Source organism: Fundulus heteroclitus, chromosome 12, assembly GCF_011125445.2.
Source record: "Fundulus heteroclitus isolate FHET01 chromosome 12, MU-UCD_Fhet_4.1, whole genome shotgun sequence".
Lineage (NCBI taxonomy): Eukaryota > Metazoa > Chordata > Actinopteri > Cyprinodontiformes > Fundulidae > Fundulus > Fundulus heteroclitus.
This window is the reverse complement of record NC_046372.1, coordinates 19,943,033-19,963,736: the sequence shown is the minus strand read 5'-3', so window position 1 is coordinate 19,963,736 and position 20,704 is coordinate 19,943,033. Positions and strand designations below refer to the sequence as shown.

General features: G+C 45.5%; 2 protein-coding genes across 2 annotated transcripts; one reads left to right on the top strand and one right to left on the bottom strand.

The window, feature by feature from the left end:
- Nucleotides 1-983: 983 nt before the first annotated feature.
- LOC105917132 (fibrinogen C domain-containing protein 1) lies at nucleotides 984-9,777 on the bottom strand. The gene is made up of 10 exons (XM_036144264.1): nucleotides 9,617-9,777; nucleotides 9,532-9,584; nucleotides 8,060-8,138; nucleotides 6,175-6,287; nucleotides 4,896-5,256; nucleotides 4,681-4,813; nucleotides 4,458-4,594; nucleotides 3,493-3,589; nucleotides 3,115-3,294; nucleotides 984-1,785 (listed from the first exon to the last, which is right to left on the bottom strand). Exons 1-10 carry the CDS (start codon nucleotides 9,680-9,682, stop codon nucleotides 1,526-1,528), a joined length of 1,479 nt encoding a protein of 492 aa, XP_036000157.1. The 5' UTR covers nucleotides 9,683-9,777; the 3' UTR covers nucleotides 984-1,525.
- Nucleotides 9,778-12,269: 2,492 nt separating this feature from the next.
- Nucleotides 12,270-19,206, top strand: gstt2 (glutathione S-transferase theta 2). The gene is made up of 5 exons (XM_012851849.3): nucleotides 12,270-12,488; nucleotides 13,348-13,435; nucleotides 13,654-13,804; nucleotides 18,091-18,267; nucleotides 18,347-19,206. Exons 1-5 carry the CDS (start codon nucleotides 12,365-12,367, stop codon nucleotides 18,491-18,493), a joined length of 687 nt encoding a protein of 228 aa, XP_012707303.2. The 5' UTR covers nucleotides 12,270-12,364; the 3' UTR covers nucleotides 18,494-19,206.
- Nucleotides 19,207-20,704: the final 1,498 nt, after the last annotated feature.

Genomic DNA, 20,704 nt, shown 5'->3' with positions numbered 1-20,704 from the left:
GCACCTCGCTGGAGCTCCACGTCACGCCCTCAGAACTGAACGGCTGTTCAGATAAAGGCTGTTTGACTGAAACCTTCAGTGGTTTCTGAACGTTATTACTGCTGTTTGTAGTTAAACTACACCCATGTTTTTTTTTTTATCAGGTTGATTTTTATAATCTATGTGTTCTAGCTACCCAGCCTGGTTAAAGACTCTAATTGCTCTTTGTGAATTATGATTAGTGACTCCACTGGGTTCTTCTATTGTTCCCAAACCTCTGCACTGTAACTGAAATAAGGTCTAACGAAGGAACAATGCAGAACGTAAAGTGCTTCATGAACTGATGCATGTTTGGCTCTGAGCGACAGAGATGCTGGTTTAGATCCGGTTAGATGTGAGATGTCCAGTCTGGCATCAATAATAACTCCAAGAGTTACCAACAAGCAAAAAGGAAGCTCATTTATCCAGTTTAACTGCAGCGCTGTGCCTGCAAGTTACGCCCTTCTCCATTTATCTGCATTTTGAGCTCCTTATTTGGTTTACCAACAACGTTTTTTGTATTGTTCGCATTTAAAGACGATTTATTACGATCAAACCATAATTCTAATTGATCAATTTCTGCAATTATGACTTTTTTCCCTGTAGTTCTAAGTTATGAAAGTGTTTGTGTCATCAGTAAATAATACAAATTGAATTATTTTAGATATTTTGTCTCCACACACCATCTCCACACACCTCCCATGTTTTAAACACTGTCGTCTGCTGTAAATTACGTTGAACCTGCTGTAAGTCAAGCCCCTGATCCTGCAGCGAGATGAAGGTCTGGGCTGAAACCTGACATTAGTACAGGCAGTTAATTGATATTTACCGATATAGAAATATTCCCCACTCTTTGGACATGAAACACCAATCACACGACCCAACAAATACAACATGGCCGCCCCTCCCACCAGACACAACACCAACAAGAAGGAAATAAACACAGTTTACTTATTGGGCCGATAAGAAGTACAATAATTTATTTAAACCCAGATTTGTCAACACATGCATTTCTACGCTCAGGGTGTTCTGGTACCGTGGAGCCGGTCTGGTTCAGAGGATGAAGCGTGGCTTTGGTGCCTGTGCCCTCCTTGTCTATTCCATTGTTTTCTAATCACAGAACTCTGCAGAGTTTCGTCTAATTCAAGTGTTCGGTTCCCCCAGTGGACCCGACAGAACCCCAGAGACAGCTGAACACCTGCTGGCAGCTGCTTCATCTCCGACCCAAACCCAAACCACCGAGGTTCAAAAGTCACACAGCAGAACTCACGGGTTTTATTCTCCTGGGATCTGAACACAAAGCTCGGATCAGTCAGACGGGTTCAGTCCAAAACTGTTTAATAATAAAACGCTCAGCTCTACAATCATGACGCAGTGTTGATCAGGAAACAGCAGACAGGGCAGAACAGGAACAGATCAGAACACAACAACAACTCAGACATTTGATCACACATAGACGGTTCTGGAGAGCTGCAGCAGAGCTGGACTCCCCACCTCAGGTCCGGCTTCAGGACTCGGGTCTCCTGGGTCGGATCTTCATCTCGGTGAACCGCAGCGAGTACTGCCAGCCGGTCCAGCTGGACCACTCCACGCCGTCGGCGTAGGAGGCGTGGCCTCCTCTCAGGTACTGTCCGTTCAGGTTGGAGGTGTGGCAGTTCCGGTACCACCACGCGCCCTGATAGTACGCGGCACAGTTGTTCTCAGACTGGTCCTGGTCCCGGTCTTTGGTGGTGAAGCGCATCCCCGAGTGCTTCAGGAGCGAGTCCCCTGGAGGGGCAGAGGGAGAGTACTTAGTGCTGCGTAGTGTTGTGTAGTACTGTGTAGTGTTGTGTAGTACTGTGTAGCAGTGTTGTAGTACTCGAGCCCGAGACTCAAACTCAAGTCCGAGTCATTAGCTAAATTTAGAGACTCGTGACTTTACTTGGACTTGAGCACTGATGACTCGAACTTGGACTCGGACTCCTACATTCAGATCATTCTGACTCAGAAATTGAGAAAAAGGCTTGACTTTTTTTTATATCATTAGGCAAAAATTTTAATATGTCATTAGAATATTATTTGGTGTATGATTTTAATATCTAAATTATTAGTGCAATGGAATGTTACAATGGAACATGGACTCGACTTGGATCAATAGTGACTCGACTCGACTCGGATTTTTTTTAATGACTTGGACTTGACTCGGACTTGAACACTGGAGACTCGAACTTGGACTCGGACTCCTACATTCAGATCATTCTGACTCGGAAATTGAGAAAAAGACTCGACTTTTTTTTATATCACTAGGCTATAATTTTAATATGTCATTAGAATATTATTTGGTGTATGATTTTAATATCTAAATTATTAGTGCAATGGAATGTTACAATGGAACATGGACTTGACTCGGATGAGTAGTGGACTCGACTCGGACTCGACTCTGATTTTTTTTTTAATGACTTGGACTTGACTCGGACTTGAACACTGGAGACGCAAACTTGGACTCGGACGCCCACATTCAGATCATTCTGACTCGGAAATTGAGAAAAAGACTCGACTTTTTTTATATCATTAGGCAAAAATTTTAATATGTCATTAGAATATTATTTGGTGTATGATTTTAATATCTAAATTATTAGTGCAATGGAATGTTACAATGGAACATGGACTTGACTCGGATGAGTAGTGGACTCGACTCGGACTCGACTCTGATTTTTTTTTAATGACTTGGACTTGACTCGGACTTGAACACTGGAGACTCGAACCTGGACTCGGACTCCTACATTCAGATCATTCTGACTCGGAAATTGAGAAAAAGACTCGACTTTTTTTTATATCACTAGGCTATAATTTTAATATGTCATTAGAATATTATTTGGTGTATGATGTTAATATCTAAATTATTAGTGCAATGGAATGTTACAATGAAACATGGACTCGACTTGGATCAATAGTGACTCGACTCGGACTTGACTCAGATTATTTTTTTTTGACTTGGACTTGACTCGGACTTGAACACTGGAGACTCGAACCTGGACTCGGACTCGAGGCATAGTGACTTGACTACAACACTCCTGTGTAGTACTGTGTAGTACTGCGTGGTCCAGCGAGCAGTACCTGCAGTCCCAGAGTATCCGTCCACAGTCAGTGGGTAGCCGTCCTCCTCGGGGTTCACAGAGTCTAGACCCACAGAGAAATCAGAGTAAAGGGCGAAAGCTGTGGCGTTATCGAAGTCGGCCATGTCGATGCGCAGCTCGAAGCCTCCGGACCTGGTGAGGGCGTAGATCCTCTGCAGACCTGAGAGAGGCAGACAGCGTCATGCAGAGAGCACCACCCAGCACGCCTGGATAAAATCTCCTTATCTGCCCCTGGAGAACACCGTGCACATCATCGGTCTACAGACGCCACGCCTGAACAGTAATGACTGCGTTCTGTGCAGAACATCTGGGTGAACATCTCCCTGTTCCTTCATCACGGCGGTAAAGTTTCACACACCCAGCCAGTGTTCGCCTGTGGTGGTCCCAAAGCCATCCCTGTAGGCCTCCCAGCCTCGGAAGAAGTTCACCGAGCCGTCCTCCCTCCTCTGGATCACCTGCAGAACACACAGAGTTCTGCTGAAATGAAGAACGCGGAACGTTCCTCAGAACAGACCCGACATTGGAGCTCCGCCTCAGACAGGATCGTTTCGGAGCTTATATGAAAAATGCACCGAGCTATATAATACACTGAGTGCTGATTTTGACGAAAAACTGAAGTCACTGGCCGCCATCTTGCTACTCCCTACTCTCACAGAATCCCATAGGATTTGGTTGCAACACCAAGAAGTTTTCTGGCTGAGTGAAAACGTTTCACAGGTAATTCTACAGTCAGTGGATGTACTAACACTATCAACTACTAGGAAATTAGGTGCTGAAATATTTTACATGTTATTCATATTAAATATATATATATATATGTATATATTAGTATGTGTATATGTATATATGTGTATATATGTATACACATATGTAAATATATGTTTTTGTATATTGTTATTTATATATTTATAAATGTTAAATATATATATTTAAATGAATAAAATGCAAAATATTTCAGCACATGACTTTCTCAGTACTTGATAGTTTTAGAACATAACATAAAAGTATATGACATTTGACATTTTAAAAGTTTTAATCCCCCCCTGAACATGAGAAAATCCTCGTTATTCGATGCTGTAGCGCACATATTCCCTGGTTACTGGGGGGAAATAGGGAGTACCAATATGGCGGCTGGTGGCTTCAGAGCGACTCGTTATAACAGCAGGCGATTAGCACTCCAGTGTATTATATAGCTCAGTGGAAAAATGACATGCGACATGCAGCAGGGTCGGCCATCTTGGATTAGATCTCCCGACACCTGAACACTTCCAGGTGGTCAGGAGCTGGAAGTGTTGACCGGCGGCCAATCAGCGGCCTGCGTACCGTCCAGCCGCCTCCGTCGGTGCTCATGTCGCAGTAAACCATGAAGCCGTCGGGCTCGTGTGTCGGAAACACGGAGTAAACGCCGTCCTGAGACACGCCGGACCCCAAGATGCCGCTGCAGTCTCTGGGTTGGGCCGCTGAGGAGACAGGTGGCCAGGGACTTAATTAGAGCTCAATTAAAACCTGGGTTTACCTGCGTACTCCTGGAGGTCACCTGTCTCACCTGTCCGTGTGACGTCTTGGCTCAGTTCGCTCTTCAGCCGCCTCAGGCTCTCTGTCTCCCTCTTCAGGCCCAGCAGAGACTCGCTGAAACTCTCGGCCAGCTTCAGAACACCTGAGTGACTGTCAGACAGCACCTGGGCAGGTGTGACAGGTGTGACAGGTTAATCACCTGCCGTGCTGACCGGCGGCGGCGGCGTCAGCGGCGGCCGAGCCTACCTGCATGACGCGGCTCTGCTCGCTCTGCAGCCTGTCCACGCGTTGGTCCAGAACACCTTGGCCCCTCTTTAACGACTCGGTTTCCAGCCTCAGGTTGTGGGCGTGGCCTGTCAACACCTTCAGGTCCTCGCCCAGCTTCTGGAACGCCCCCCTCTCCTTCCAGTCCTCTGCGTTGTGATTGGTCAGCGCCCGCAGCAGCGAGCTCTGCAGCGCCTCCCAGCGCAGGAAGTGCTCGCTGAGGTCCGGACAGTTGGGGTCCAGGAAGACGCTGACCGGCTCGCCGTCCGCCACGCGGCTGATGGTCACCAGGGCGCCGGACTCTTTGGGAGCCGTGGAGACGGCAGGTGTCGAGGCTCCGCCCCTGTTACCATGACAACGGTGAGTGAAGGTTCTCAGAGGCAGGCGAGGACATAGACATAATATAAGAGTAGACGCGTCGTTGGGCGGGTTCTGCCTATGCTGCGATGCGTCAGAGCGTCCGCCATCTTAAATGTGGCAAATCTGCAGTTACTCAGTCACTTAAACAGTATCAGAGGGACTTTAATCTCTGAATATACTTTGTATTTGTAGTATTTTTGTTTTGTAATATTACAAGTTTATTTTCGTATCCCTTTAGCTTCATACTCCTGAATTTATTCCCCGAAAGAATAAAAATATTTAAAATAATCTAACCTGGCCCTATTACTCCAGGAGTGAAAAATTTCTGCAAACTGTGATTATTCTGGAAATGTTCCCTCTTAATTCTCATAATATGATGTTTTTATCATAACATCATCACTTTTGTGTTTGTTAGTTTATTTTTACTTTAGGACTTTTTTTTCTCATATTATTAATTTTACCTCTTTAATACTCCCCCAAAAAGTCTGTTCCTAAAGGTTCACATGTGACACGGTTTTATGAAATAATGAAGACCACAATGTTTAGATTTAACAAATCGATCCTTAAATTCATAACACATACACACACAAATATATATATATATATATATATATATATATATATATATATATATATATATATATATATATATATATATATATGCATATATATATATATATATATATATATATATATATATATATATATATATATATGTCTGTGTGTGTATTTATTGCAGCACAGGAATGAGGCATCTTCTCTGATCCACGTTCACAATAACAGAACTCAACTTTTTTCTGCCACATACAATATGGCGGTGACGTTGACGTGTGAACCTTCGCCCTATGACGCGTCTACGTTTATGATGTCTGTGGGCGAGGAGAGCAGACAGGTGTGTTACCTGGCAAAGGGCAGAGGGTAGCGGGCCAGGTGAAGGACGGTCAGTGTTGCCGTGACGACGGCGGCCAAGACGACCAGCACGACGAAGGCCCAGGAGAAGAACCTGCAGCACCTCTGAACAGACACACACACACGGCGAGGATGAGGAGGCCTGACCCGGTTCTGTCTCTCTCAGGTGTTCTGTGGGGTTCTGCTGACGCTCTCAGCGCACAGAGACAGAACCGGCAGCCTGCGGGCCTGACTCAGGGACGGGGGAACCCTGCCTGATGGAGCCAGAACCTGCAGAACCAGAACCTGCAGAACCCGGCGCCGAGCGGCGCTTAATCTGCGGCGCCTCAGCAGATCAACCGAGCTGACAGATGCCACAGATTAGACGATGGAGTGACGCCTTAACTCCAGATTAACACGGATTAACTCCCACCCCTGGAGTGGCACTCAGAACCGGTGCTGGACTCAGAACCGGTGCTGGACTCAGAACTAGTGTTGGAATCAGAACCGGTGTTTGACTCAGAACCGGTGCTGGACTCAGAACCGGTGCTGGAATCAGAACCCGGTGTTGGACTCAGAACCGGTGCTGGACTCAGAACCGGTGCTGGAATCAGAACCCGGTGTTGGACTCAGAACCCGGTGTTGGAATCAGAACTAGTGTTGGAATTAGAACCCGGTGTTTGACTCAGAACCGGGTGTTGGACTCAGAACCCAATGCTGGACTCAGAACCCAGTGCTGGAATCAGAACCGGTGCTGGACTCAGAACCCGGTGCTGGACTCAGAACTAGTGTTTGACTCAGAACTGGTGATGGAATCAGAACCGGTGCTGGACTCAGAACCCGGTGTTAGAATCAGAACCGGTGCTGGATTTAGAACTAGTGTTTGACTCAGAACTGGTGTTGGAATCAGAACCGGTGATGGAATCAGAACCGGTGTTGGAATCAGAACTGGTGTTGGAATCAGAACCGGTGTTGGAATCAGAACCCAGTGTTGGACTCAGAACCCAGTGCTGGAATCAGAACCGGTGCTGGACTCAGAACCCAGTGTTGGACTCAGAACCCAGTGCTGGAATCAGAACCCAGTGTTGGACTCAGAACCCAGTGCTGGAATCAGAACCGGTATTGGAATCAGAACCCAGTGTTGGACTCAGAACCCAGTGCTGGAATCAGAACCGGTGCTGGACTCAGAACCCAGTGTTGGACTCAGAACCCAGTGCTGGAATCAGAACCCAGTGTTGGACTCAGAACCCAGTGCTGGAATCAGAACCGGTATTGGAATCAGAACCCAGTGTTGGACTCAGAACCCAGTGCTGGAATCAGAACTAGTGTTGGACTCAGAACCAGATGATGGAATCAGAACCGGTGCTGGACTCAGAACCCAGTGTTGGACTCAGAACCCAGTGCTGGAATCAGAACCCAGTGTTGGACTCAGAACCCAGTGCTGGAATCAGAACCCAGTGTTGGACTCAGAACCCAGTGCTGGAATCAGAACCGGTATTGGAATCAGAACCGGTGCTGGACTCAGAACCAGGTGTTGGAATCAGAACTAGTGTTGGACTCAGAACTAGTGTTGGAATCAGAACCGGGTGCTGGACTCAGAACCCGGTGTTAGACTCAGAACCGGGTGTTGGACTCAGAACCGGTGCTGGAATCAGAACCCAGTGTTGGACTCAGAACCCAGTGCTGGAATCAGAACTAGTGTTGGACTCAGAACTAGTGTTGGAATCAGAACCGGGTGCTGGACTCAGAACCCGGTGTTAGACTCAGAACCGGGTGTTGGACTCAGAACCGGTGCTGGAATCAGAACCCGGTGTTGGACTCAGAACCCAGTGCTGGACTCAGAACCCAGTGTTGGACTCAGAACCGGTGCTGGACTCAGAACCAGGTTTTGGACTCACCTTGTACTTGTCCGGTCTCTTGCTGTCCAGCTCAGAGCTGCTGTTGTTCATGATGGTCCACTCGTCGTTCAGCATCATCCTGAAACACCAAAGGCTCGTTACTCCTCTGACCGCTCACAGGCCCGGTCCAAACACCAGAACATTCCTCCAGAACCTTCCTGGTGGCTGTCAGAACCGGCCCAGAGAGCTGGTTCTGACAGCGTGCTGAGCAACAGCCACCATCTGACACACATCAGAACCTCCTGACCCACTGAGCCATCATGTTCCTCATGAACGACTAACAGAACCAGGGCAGAACCTCTCCAGAACAGTCTGGCTTTCTATCAGGAATCTAACTCACAACCCGGCGCCGCCAGTGGTGAGAACCTTCCTGCCCTGCAGCTGGACCCGGAGTGGAAGAGGTCCGGTTGAGTTCTGGTTGGTAGCATCTTTGGTCCTGCTTTGGCTCCAGAACTTCTCAACTGGACCTGAATTCTTCTCCAGGCTGGTCCTCTGTGCGTGCTGCTGTCCTGGTCCTGGTTCTGGTTCTGGAGAGGTCCGTTACCTCTACCCTGATGAAGACGTTCTGGCTCGCTGGTGTTGGACTGGACCCGGTTCAGTCCAGCGCCAGAACTTTCTGAAGGGGAGCAGGTTTAATCTGGACCTGTGTGGGTCCAGATTAAACCTGCTGGTGCTTTTGGTGCCACTGAAGGTCCGCTGTTCATCCTGCAGAACATCTACAGAGATCTGACCCGGTGGGACTGAGGCTCCGGTCCACCGAGGAGAACCCGGTCCGTTACACAGAGAACCGACCAGAACATGAACGTGTTGCACAATCATGAGAACCTGGGAAGCTGTTCCTCAGATGTTCCTCTTGGTTGCTTCAGGTCGGGTTCTGGGGCTTTCCCCCTCCTGTTCTGGTCCGGCGCCGGTACCGGACCTTGTCCCTGATGTTTGATGACTGACCGAGGTGAGGAAGACTCTGTGTGAGCAGATGAAGGTGTCAGCCTGCGGCGGCGGCGTCCTGACAGATTAGCTGCAGAGGACAGAAGGCCTGAAGCTGCTGATCTGGAGCCCAGCAGCTGCTCGGCCCGTTTCCCCCCCGAGGTTCTGCCAGTTCCTCGCTAATCTGACTGATCGGCTCTGACTCTAAAACTCCTGCTGTGACGGGAAAACCTGTCGGCCCGCTTCGCGTGTCCGGACCGCCGGGCTGCGGGAGGCCCGTTCTACAGGTCCGGTCTGGAGAACCCGACTCTCGTCTTCAGGCACAGATCAGCTCCTCTGAAGTCTGCTGCAGATCAGAACCGCACCGCTCTGGAACCCGATGGACGTTCTGATCAGAACCAAACCCGGTCTGCTGAAGAAGACCCCAACTAGCGCTGAGAAGCGTGTTCTACGTGTTCTACGTCCCCGAGCGGACAGAGAGGACGAGCGTGGATCATCTGCTCAGAGCAACAGCTTCTTCCTCTTTGATCAATCAGCTGATCACTCACCTGATCGCCTTCAGAGTCCAGGTAAGCAGAAGTCCAGGTAAGCAGAAGTCCAGGTAAGCAGAAGTCCAGGTAAGCAGAAGTCCAGAACCGTGCCAGTGGTCCCCGTAGAGGCTGCTCTGCTGGTGGAGATCCTCTGCTCTGGTAATCCCATCAGGTCCCTGTGGATTTATTTACCCAGCCTGGCCCTGCAGACTGAGCATGCTCAGTGAGGTCAGAGTGAGGAAGACTCCTCCAGAGACCAAGCAGCTGCACCATGCAGAGAGAACTTTGACATGTTGTCTGCTTGTTTTGCTCTTGCTGCTCTCCAGTATCCTGTCCCAGAATGCATTGCCCCTGCAGACCGTATAGGTCTTCAGATATATCATCTTGATTTTTCTCAAACGTCCGGCTGTCCTGGCCGTCCTGATTCCAAACATCCAGACTAATCATCTGATCTTCTCATCCCAACACGTCCCATAATCCTCCTTCCTGGATGGTTTATTTCATCAGAGCTGGAAGCACATTTCTCTCTTAGATGCTGTCAATCTTGCCCGGGTCCATTTTCATGATGCTTTGAACCATTTTACTGACCAGCGTGCTCCGTGTCGTCAGCTGAGAGCTTCGGGTCGGGTCGGGTCGGGTCGTTCACCGCTGAATCGGTCTGAACTGGCAGGAGAAATCAGCCTTGAGCAGCTGGATTATTATTTGTCTCAGATGTCAAAATGTTCCCATAACCAAAGGAAACGTTGTCAAACTGTTCAGACCAACCGTGTCGGGCAACCATCACTGCTCAGATCTTCTCCTTTCATTAACCATAAACTCCACTGAGGGTTCAGAGAAGTCAGAGATCGTTTTAACATCTCTTTGCCTCCGGATCTTCTCTGATGCCGTCTGATGGAAACATCTTCCCTTTTTCTAATGTTTCTGTCAGATAAGTCCCAGAAGCCCTGAAATGTCTCCATCCTCATGAATCTGCAGGTCCTGAACAACTTTTGTCCTTATTTCTGATACTTAGCAGCAGATATTACAGCTGAGCCACTCTCTCATGTTCTTTCTCTCTTTTTAAACTAACGTGTCCCAGATAAAAGGATGGCTGCTTTTGTCCCGTTAAAAGGTGATGGTGTGCTCAACATTTACTGTCCCATTTCCAAAGCTAAAGTTTCTAGAAGACTAATTAATAATGAGCACCAGGAGTGTTTTTGGGCAGCTGATGTCTGGCCACCAGCCTGGTTCCAGCAGCCCAGGAAAGCCAGAGCAGCGCTGTGGTCGCGGCTGAAGCGTTGGCGCTCTGCTGCAGTTTGACTCCATGTGCTTTTTCTCTGAGGGGTTCCTGAACTCATCAGTGAGACGTTGAAGTGAAACGGGACAGCATCCAGAGTTAAAATCAGAGCGACGGCAGAGTTTCACCTGCAGCTGCGCCCTGACAGACAGCTGGCTGCTCATCAGACGCTGCCTGTCTGGAGGAAGGACTCTGCAGAGCCGAAGGGATCCGCTTAGCGGCGCTGTGGAGCAAACACCGAGCCTCTGTGGCTCATAGACGCCCCATGTGCGGCCGCCATCTTGGATGGGTCTCTCATGCGGCCGCAGTGCATTTATCTGTACCGAGGAAGCTGCCCAACTAAAATAAATCATAACTCCCTGAATTTTTACCCGATTATCAAACAGTTTGTTACAAACTGCAGAAATGTGGTTATGATACAGGACGCTGTTACACATAAGAAAAACACGTTTAATGCTGAAATACATTTTATAAAAGACGTATTAAACAAGGTATTTCATACAATTATGATCTTTAACAGAGACATATGGCATATTAATGTATAAATACGTGATTTCTAACTAAAATAATACGTTTTATGTTATTTAACAGATAGACACGTGGTACGGCATATTATTAAATATATAAATAAATAGTGCTTTCATGCTGAAATACTTTATTCTATGTTCTTAAGCAAAGAGACATGTGGTATTACAAATAAATACATGTATAAATTAATACATTTTATAATTTAATAAATAAATCAACTTTTTTTAATGGATTAGGGCCATTATAAATGTCTTATAAATTCTCACTTTTTTCTCAGAATTCTGACTTTTTTCAAAATTCTGAGAAAAAAGTCAGAATTGAATAGCCTTTTTTTAATGGCCCTAATCCTCTTTCGTAGACACAAGTTGGTATGTTCATTTAAATTTTCTCATGTACAATCCTGATCATTCTCCACACACCAACAATAATTTCTTCATATTTGTGCCATGCACATATGCATACACACAGTTTTTGTTTTAAAGTCTGTTAAATTTTGTTTGAAATTTCCAGGTAATTCCAGTGTCTTACACCTTGCTTGTATCTAGGGCTGGAGCTTAAGACCCTTGAAAAAAAACTGTTTTGGTCAGCTTCCTGTATGTGTTGCACTCTGTAGCTCCAGGGTTCTTAGTGTGGCAACGTGATTCAGCCTTAGTTTGTGAAATACAGTGATAACAGATTATCATAAACATAAAATTATGGTCTATCTATTGGGTTTCTGCTTTGTTCTCACCAAGTAAAAACTCGTCTTCAGAACCAATCTCAGCCCAAAACGGTGATCTGCACCACATGATCTACTTCCAGCTGTTATCGACAGTTATTGCAACCATCAGCTGCAGAACACACGGCTACCGACCCATCCAATATGGCGGCGCCGCAGGATGCGCTCCAGCACGTAATGAGGCGTCTACGTACATAACGTCTATGGCAGCAAGCCAGCAGGGGGAGCCAGCAGAGCAGCTGGACAGGCGGAGGACACAGCAGAGGGAGAGCTACTGCAGACCGTCACTTAGAGGCTTTCACCTGGCTGACAGAGAACACCTGGTCTCCATGGCGACGGGCCGTTTGGTGGAGGTGTACCTGGACCTGCTGTCGCAGCCTTGCAGAGCCATCCAGATCCTGCTGAGCTGCACCAAGATCCCGCACCGGGTCCACAGGGTGGCTCTGAGGAAAGGTGGGCAAACCTAACCAGGTTTCCAGGTTAACTTAAGCAGGTTAACTAAGCAGTAACCAGGTTAACTAAGCAGGTTAACTTAGCAGGTTAACTTAGCAGTAACCAGGTTAACTTAGCAGGTTAACTTAGCAGCTCACTGACCCGCTCCAGCTGGTGAAAACCCGAACTGTTTCTTTTCTAGGCGCTTATCCGTTGAACTTTGACCTGGTTTCTCCAAACTCGGTTTAAATTCTGAAGGTTTAAGGCATTCTCTGAGACTCTGCAGACAGGAACACATTTAAACCAGGTTTAAAAGTTGGAGCTGGTTCTGAGAAGTGGGCTCCCGGGTTCGGCTCAGAAATAACCTCACATGGAGCCTGTGGACGGAGCGCAGGCCTGCTGAAGAGCTTTGGCTTGGAGGTAAAAGGTGAAGGCCTGCAGGAATGTTTCATTGTGGTCACAATGTGTCAGACGTGAGGCTGTGTTGCTTTCTGCAGACATTCAGTCCGGTTATTGTTTCAGTCAGTTAGTCTCTTCTCTCCGCTAAACTCAGAGGTTTTAGTTCAGTTTATCTAGAAAGCACGTTAGAGTAACAACAAGACGATTCAAAGTGCTGAACATGAACAAAATAAAACACACAGAGGAAAGAATATTGCAGGGGAATAATAGCAGCAGGTCAGGTGAACTACAAACTAAACTACTAACTAAGTTTCAGGGAACTACAACAGTTTAAATTAAACTTAAACATTTAAAGGCAACTATTAACAAATCTGTTAACCCGGTTGGGACACTGCAGGGGTGCGCGGCTAAAAAGGTTTGGGAGCCGCTGTTTTAGACTAACAGAAGGATTTTTAAGGCTGTTCTCTCTGTGTGTTTGCAGGAGAACACAGAACTGCAGAGTTCTCCAAACTGAACCCGATGCAGAAGGTTCCTGTCCTGGTGGACGGCGGCTTCGTCCTCACAGAGAGGTGCCCCACAGACACGTTTATGCACATCTGTACTCCCGCATGGTTCAGGTCGTGACCTTTAACCTTCTGAGGCCCGTAGGGTCAGAGGCGGAGCTCCTGGGTCTCTGGCTGAATCTGGAAGACAAGCATCTTAGTTTTGGTCCTTTCGGCTTCCTGTAGGCCCAAGGAAGCTGCCTGAAGTCACACCTGACTCACCTGTTCCCCTGATTGTGTCACAGTGATGCCATCCTGAAGTACCTGGCCAATAAGTACGACATCCCTGAACACTGGTATCCATGGCAACCGGAGCGGCGAGCACGTGTGGACGAGTACGTGGCGTGGCACCACACCAACACCCGGCCGCACGCTGCCAAAGTCTTTCTGCTGGAGGTAAATCCGCTCAGACCCCGCCCCCTCTAAACAGACCCCACCTCCTCTAACCACACCCCGCCCCCTCTAAACTGACCCCGCCCCCGCTAAACAGACCCCGCCCCTATAAACGGACCCCACCCCCTCTAACCAGACACCGCTCTTCTAATCTGACCCCACCCCTTCTAATCTGACCCCGCCCCCTCTAAACTGACTCCACCCCTCTAAATTTACTCCACCCCCTCTAACCAGACTCCGCCCCCTCTAAACAGATCCCGTCCCTTCTAAACAGACTCCGCCCCCTCTAAACAGAATATAAGGTCTCTCCCTCCAAAGACTTTGTTAGTTAATGAATTAATTTCTGATAATCAGATTGATTTGTTTTGTCTCACAGAAACCTGGCTACAAGAGGACTACGTTAGTATAAATGAGTCAACCCCCTCCAGTTATTCAAATTTCCACATTCCCAGATCTGTGGGAAGAGGAGGAGGAGTGGCAACTATCTTTCAGTCTGATTTATTAATTAGTCCCAGGCCAACTAATAATTACAGTTCTTTTGAACATTTAACCCTCAGTTTCCCTCATCCAAACTGCAAAGCAATAAAACCTCTTCTGTTTGTTGTTTTGTATCGTCCACCAGGCCCTTACACTCAGTTTTTGGATGAGTTGTCAGATTTCTTATCTGATTTGGTGTTAAATACTGATAAGGTTATTATAGTGGGTGATTTTAACATCCATGTTGACACTGAATGTGATAACCTTAGTGTAGCCTTTAAAACTATCCTAGATTCAATTGGTTTTGCTCAAAATGTGCATGAACCGACGCACTCTCGGCTCCATACTTTAGACCTTGTTCTGACATATGGCATTGATTGTGAAGAATTAACAGTATTCTCTCACAACCCTGTCCTGTCTGATCATTTTTTAATAACATTTGAGTTTAATCTAACTGAATTCTCCACCCCCAAAAGAGGGTTCCATTATAGTAGATTTTTATCGGATAATGCTGTATCAAAAACTTAAAGAGTCTGTCCCCTTCTTAATATCCTCAGTATTGCAGAAATGCCCTGTAGATGGCAGCATTGCTGTTTCTTCCCATTCACAAATCGATACCTTTGCTAACAATGTGACTTCCTCATTGCGTTCTGCATTAGACAATGTAGCTCCCTTGAAAAAGAAGGTGATTATTCACAGGAAGCTGGCTCCTTGGTTTAATTCAGAGCTGCGTTCCTTGAAGCACAATGTTAGGAAATTGGAGAGAAAATGGCGCTCTACACACCAAGAGGAATCCTACTTAATCTGGAGGGACAGACTATTGTTGTATAACAAGACCCTCCGCAGAGTTAGAGCAGCATATTTTTCATCATTAATTGAAGAGAATAAAAATAATCCTAGATTTCTCTTTAGTACAGTTGCCAAACTTACCCAGAGCCACAGCTCTGTTGATCCATCCATTCCCTTAGCTCTTAGTAGTAATGATTTTATGGGATTCTTCATAAATAAAATTGATGCCATTAAAAATAAAATAATTGGCATCCTCCCAAACATGATTACCTCGTCCTCAGTAAGTGAGGCAGCATTGGGGGAATCTTTAGAATCTGCGCAGTGTTTGAACTGTTTAGAAGCAGTAGAGCTTTCTGAGCTATCTAAAATTTTAGCTTCATCTAAACCTTCTACCTGTATGTTAGACCCAATCCCAACCAAGTTGTTTAAGGACATATTCCCTTTGATCAGTGGCACTATTTTAGACATGATTAATCTATCCTTAGTAAATGGATATGTACCACAGGTTTTGAAAGTAGCTGTTATTAAACCTTTACTTAAGAAACCTTCTCTTGATCAAGATGAGTTAGTAAATTACAGACCTATATCTAATCTTCTTTTCTTATCTAAAATTCTTGAGAAAGTAGTTGCTAATCAACTTTGTGAACATTTACAAAGTAATGACCTACTTGAGGAGTTTCAGTCAGGCTTCAGAGCTCACCATAGCACTGAAACAGCTCTGGTGAAGGTCACTAATGATATTCTCATGGCCTCAGATAATGGACTTGTGTCTATACTTGTCCTGTTAGATCTCAGTGCTGCGTTTGATACAGTTGATCACAATATTCTCCTACAAAGACTTGAACATACTGTAGGGATTAAGGGGAAAGCATTAGGCTGGTTTAAATCTTATCTGTCAGACAGATTCCAATTTGTTCATGTTAATAATAAATCTTCCTCAAACTCTAGGGTCACCTGTGGAGTACCACAGGGTTCAGTCCTTGGACCAATTCTCTTTACTATATATATGCTTCCGATAGGCAAAATTATCAGACAGCGTGGGATTAATTTCCACTGTTATGCTGATGATACTCAGCTATATTTATCCATAAATCCTGATGAATCCAATCAATTACTTCGACTGCAGTCATGTCTTGATGACATCAAAAGCTGGATGACTTTAAATTTCCTGCATCTAAATTCTGACAAGACCGAAGTTTTAATCTTTGGGCCAGAGTCCTCAAAAAATAAACTTCTTAACCAATCACTTAATCTGGGTGGCATTAATCTGGCCTCTGGTAATAAAGTAAAAAATCTTGGTGTTATTTTTGACCAAGACATGTCATTTAAATCCCATATTAAACAGGTTTCCAGAGTTTCCTTTTTTCACCTCCGGAATATCGCCAAAATTAGAAACATTCTGTCCAGGAGTGATGCTGAAAAACTGGTCCATGCATTTGTTACTTCAAGGCTGGACTATTGTAATTCTTTACTATCAGGAAGTCCACAAAATGCAGTTCAAAGCCTTCAGCTGATCCAAAATGCTGCAGCAAGAGTTCTGATGAAAATCAACAAGAGGGATCATATTTCTCCAATTTTAGCTTCCCTTCATTGGCTTCCTGTTAAATCAAGAATAGAATTTAAAATTCTTCTTCTAACGTATAAAACCCTTAATAATCAAGCTCCATCATATATCAGAGCTCTGATTACCCCGTATGTTCCTAACAGAGCACTTCGCTCTCAGACTGCAGGTCTGCTGGTGGTTCCTAGAGTCTCTAAAAGTAGAATGGGAGGCAGATCCTTTAGCTATCAGGCTCCTCTTCTGTGGAACCAACTCCCAGTTTTGGTCCGTGAGGCAGACACCCTGTCTACTTTTAAGACTAGGCTTAAAACTTTTCTTTTTGACAAAAATTATAACTAGTGACTCATGTTACTCTCAGCTACCTTTATAGTTTTACTGCTATAGGCTTAGGTTACTGGAGTATATCAGGATCTAATTTTCTCACTATATTGAGTTCTACTGTTCTTCAATTATGCATTATGTGTTGTCATTTCTGCTTTAACTTTCTGTTCTCTCTCTTTTCTCTTCATAGTAGGTACACCTGGTCTGGCGTTCTGTTAACTGTGACATCATCCAGAGAAGACGGCTCACCCGCTACTACCATCTAATGTAGAACAGATTACTAGATCAATGTGTGCTTCTGTGCTTTTTTGTTTCTCTTGTTGTGTCTCTGTTCTGTCTTCTGTAACCCCAGTCGGTCGAGGCAGATGACCGTTCATACTGAGCCCGGTTCTGCCGGAGGTTTTTTTTTTTCCCGTTAATGGGTGGTTTTTCTTCCCACTGTCGCTTCACGCTTGCTCAGTATGAGGGATTGCAGCAAAGCCATGTACAATGCAGATGACTCTTCCTGTGGCTCTACGGTTCCCCAGGAGTGAATGCTGCTTGTCGGGACTTTGATGCAATCAACTGGTTTCCTTATATAGGACATTTTTGACCAATCTGTATAATCTGACCCAATCTGTATAATATGATTGAACTTGACTTTGTAAAGTGCCTTGAGATGACATGTTTCATGATTTGGCGCTATATAAATAAAATTGAATTGAATTGAATTGAATACCACCCTTCTAATCTGATCCCACCCCCTCTAATCTGACCCCGCCCCCTCTAAACTGACCACACCCCTCTAACCAGACCCCGCCCCCTCTAACCAGACTCCGCCCCCTCTAAACATATCCCGTCCCCTCTAAACAGACTCCGCCCCCTCTAAACAGATACCACCCTTCTAATCTGACCCAACCCCTTCTAATCTGACCCCGCCCCCTCTAAACTGACTCCACCCCTCTAAACTGACTCCACCCCTCTAAACTGACTCCACCCCTCTAAATTGACTCCACCCCTCTAAACAGACCCCACCCCCTCTAATCTGACCCCACCCCCTCTAAACAGATCCCGTCCCTTCTAATCTGACCCCACCCCCTCTAAACGGACCCCACCCCCTCTAATCTGATCCCGCCCCCTCTAACCTGACTCTGCCCCTCAGGTGCTGCTCCCGGCCCAGTTTGGTGCTCAGGTGGACCAGGACCGTCTGGAGCGTGCGCTGCTGGAGCTGGACGCCACGCTGGATAAACTGGAGTCAATGTTTCTCCGCCGGCAGCCGTTCCTTTGCGGCGATGACATCACTTTGGCCGACCTGCTCGCCGTGTGTGAGCTCATGCAGGTGAGAGGTTTGTGCGGGCTGGGGGGGGCGGGGACTTGTCGTGTGGCCGGTTCTGAGCGTGCTCACTGTGTGTCCGCAGCCTCTGGGAGGAGGGCGGGACGTCCTGAAGGACCGCCCTCAGCTGCAGCGCTGGAGGAGCCGCGTCCAATCAGCACTCGGCGAGTCCTTCAACGAAGCTCACGCGGTGCTGTTTGCAGTCAGAGACCGCCGGCAGGCGAAGCTGTGACATCACTGAGGGGGCGGAGCCTCATCAGAGATAGAGACAGGCTGGATGACTTGCTGAGTTTGATTAAATTTGAATTATTTAACCCTAGCAAGCAGGAAGGTCAGAGAACGCTCGGCTCTGATTGGCCTGATGAGATCATGTGATTCCCACTGAGAGCACTTTAAGAGTTTCTAATGAAAGATGAAACCAATGAATATCATAAAAAAAACATTAACAGCCATAAAATGAATATTAACTTCCTATCTTCAGAAGCCAGTGAATAAAACAGGCAGTCCTGCGCGTTGCTCGTCAGATCTGGGCTTTCCTGCAGGTTCTGTAAACGCTTCCTCTGACTGCAGGAGATAGCGGTCTTCAGATTAATGGTATAAAAAGTGCCTGGATGGACGTCTGCGTGAGGTTCATATAATATCAATAATCTGTTATATTCAGCAGGTCATGTTCACATTTGACTTGTTCAGAATATCTTTGCTGTTTATGGGTACAGGGTGACTGATTATTACTAAGGGAATTAATCCAGTTTACCTTCATACTGAAGACAATGAAAGCTTTTATTTCTTATAACGTTTTAATAATGATAAAAAAAGGGTTCTGTGACAGGAGGCTCTGGCATCTGTTGTCTGGAAGCTGAGCACGTTGTAAATTTATCACTGATGTCTTCAGAGGAAATAAACTTTATTTTCAGCTGTTCTAAAGAATGTTTTAGCTGCTGCATACTTCTGCTGTGTGAACTTTTTATTAATTTGTTCTTTAGCTCCAGGCACCATCAGGAACACATCGATTGATAATAACAATTAGAAGATTATGATAAATGATGGGAATAAAATGAAGAAGGAGATGATGAGGAGGAATGACTGGAAGAGGCGGAAGAATTAAATAATTTTGAAAACAAGAACATGGAAAAGTAGAAAAAATACCAAACAAGTGGGAATAAGTGTCAGGATGGAGCCTACCCCACTTTCTCCAGAGCTGTACAGTATAATGATGAACTATTTATTTTAGTTTTAGTATTAAGTGACTTTATAAAATAATATTAGTGCCATGACACATCAGACAGGCCTCTTCACTTTCTAATTTTAAATCTGCTCCAAAAAACACTTTCTCATTAGCTTTTGACGCAGCGTGACTGGGCTCACGATCCGCTTTATTCAAACGTCTTACCACATTTTATGAGTTTTATATTGAATTTTACTCTAGTTTGGGGGGGAGTGAATAACAAGTTATAGTACCGGGTCACTCCTGTACAGAAGGTGGCGCTATGTAACACAAATGGTTGCAATCCAACCAACTATGGGAAGAAATTCACAGTACATAAAGTAAATGAGAGAATATCAAAATATAAAAAACTGAAAAAGACTTTCAGAAAAGATATGTGGAGCAACAGGAAGATGGTTTTATAGGATTAAAAAGGCAGAAAAGATTTGAGCATACTAAACCTGATTAGCACTAAATTAATAGAAAAAGGAATAATAAAATAATAAAATAAATTTTTAGCATGCGTATATACAGATATTTTGAGGGACATTTGTTTTGATAACATTTAATAAAATAGTTTTATTTATGTTGATACATTTTTTTAGTGTCGATCACAGTATGATTGAAATTACTTTTTGATTACAAAGTTCCCTCCATACATGCACACACTGGATATGAAACCATGAAGAACCACACTCCCACCACATGGGGGCGGTAATGCGCACCTAGTTTATGCCAAGCTCTAAGAACAAAGGGATGAAGAAGAGGAGATAAATAATGGAGTCTGAAAGGAATATTAGGAACAGAGGCAGGAAAGGAGGAAATCAGGATTATAAATAAAGCTTTGCTCTGATATTTAGAGAAAATTATAAAACTAATACAAAGAATAAAAAAGGTGAGGGCTACAGTTACACATTCACGTACAGTAGGGGGCGCTATGCACCACGAATGTTTGTGATCCAATAATAAGAATGATTATATCGTGTTTCTAGAAGTGAAGATGTCAAAGATATGAGCTCATAGCTGCTGCCTGAGAAGGAAGCCAGATGTGTCCCAGATATGCTGATCATAAATTCAAAGAACGTAAAGACAATGCGCAGGAAAAGAGCTGCAACTGTGGTGGTAAACGCAGAGAGAAACATGAGGAAGTCAGGAGAAGGGTGGAAAGTTAATAAGATGGAGTCAACTCCTCCAAACTACAGTTTTCTTTGTGAGAGCAGACAGCAAAGCAAAGGTGGA

Bases quoted from the DNA above. Each gene is read 5' to 3' on its own strand.
- LOC105917132 (XM_036144264.1), bottom strand. From the start codon at position 9,682: ATGGGATTACCAGAGCAGAGGATCTCCACCAGCAGAGCAGCCTCTACG. The intron at 8,139-9,531 runs GTGAGTGATCAG...TTGGTGTTTCAG, and splicing joins TGGACTCTGAAGGCGATCAG to GATGATGCTGAACGACGAGT. The intron at 4,595-4,680 runs GTGAGACAGGTG...CTGTCTCCTCAG, and splicing joins CCAAGACGTCACACGGACAG to CGGCCCAACCCAGAGACTGC.
- gstt2 (XM_012851849.3), top strand. From the start codon at position 12,365: ATGGCGACGGGCCGTTTGGTGGAGGTGTACCTGGACCTGCTGTCGCAG. The intron at 13,805-18,090 runs GTAAATCCGCTC...TCTGCCCCTCAG, and splicing joins CCAAAGTCTTTCTGCTGGAG to GTGCTGCTCCCGGCCCAGTT. The intron at 18,268-18,346 runs GTGAGAGGTTTG...GTGTGTCCGCAG, and splicing joins CCGTGTGTGAGCTCATGCAG to CCTCTGGGAGGAGGGCGGGA.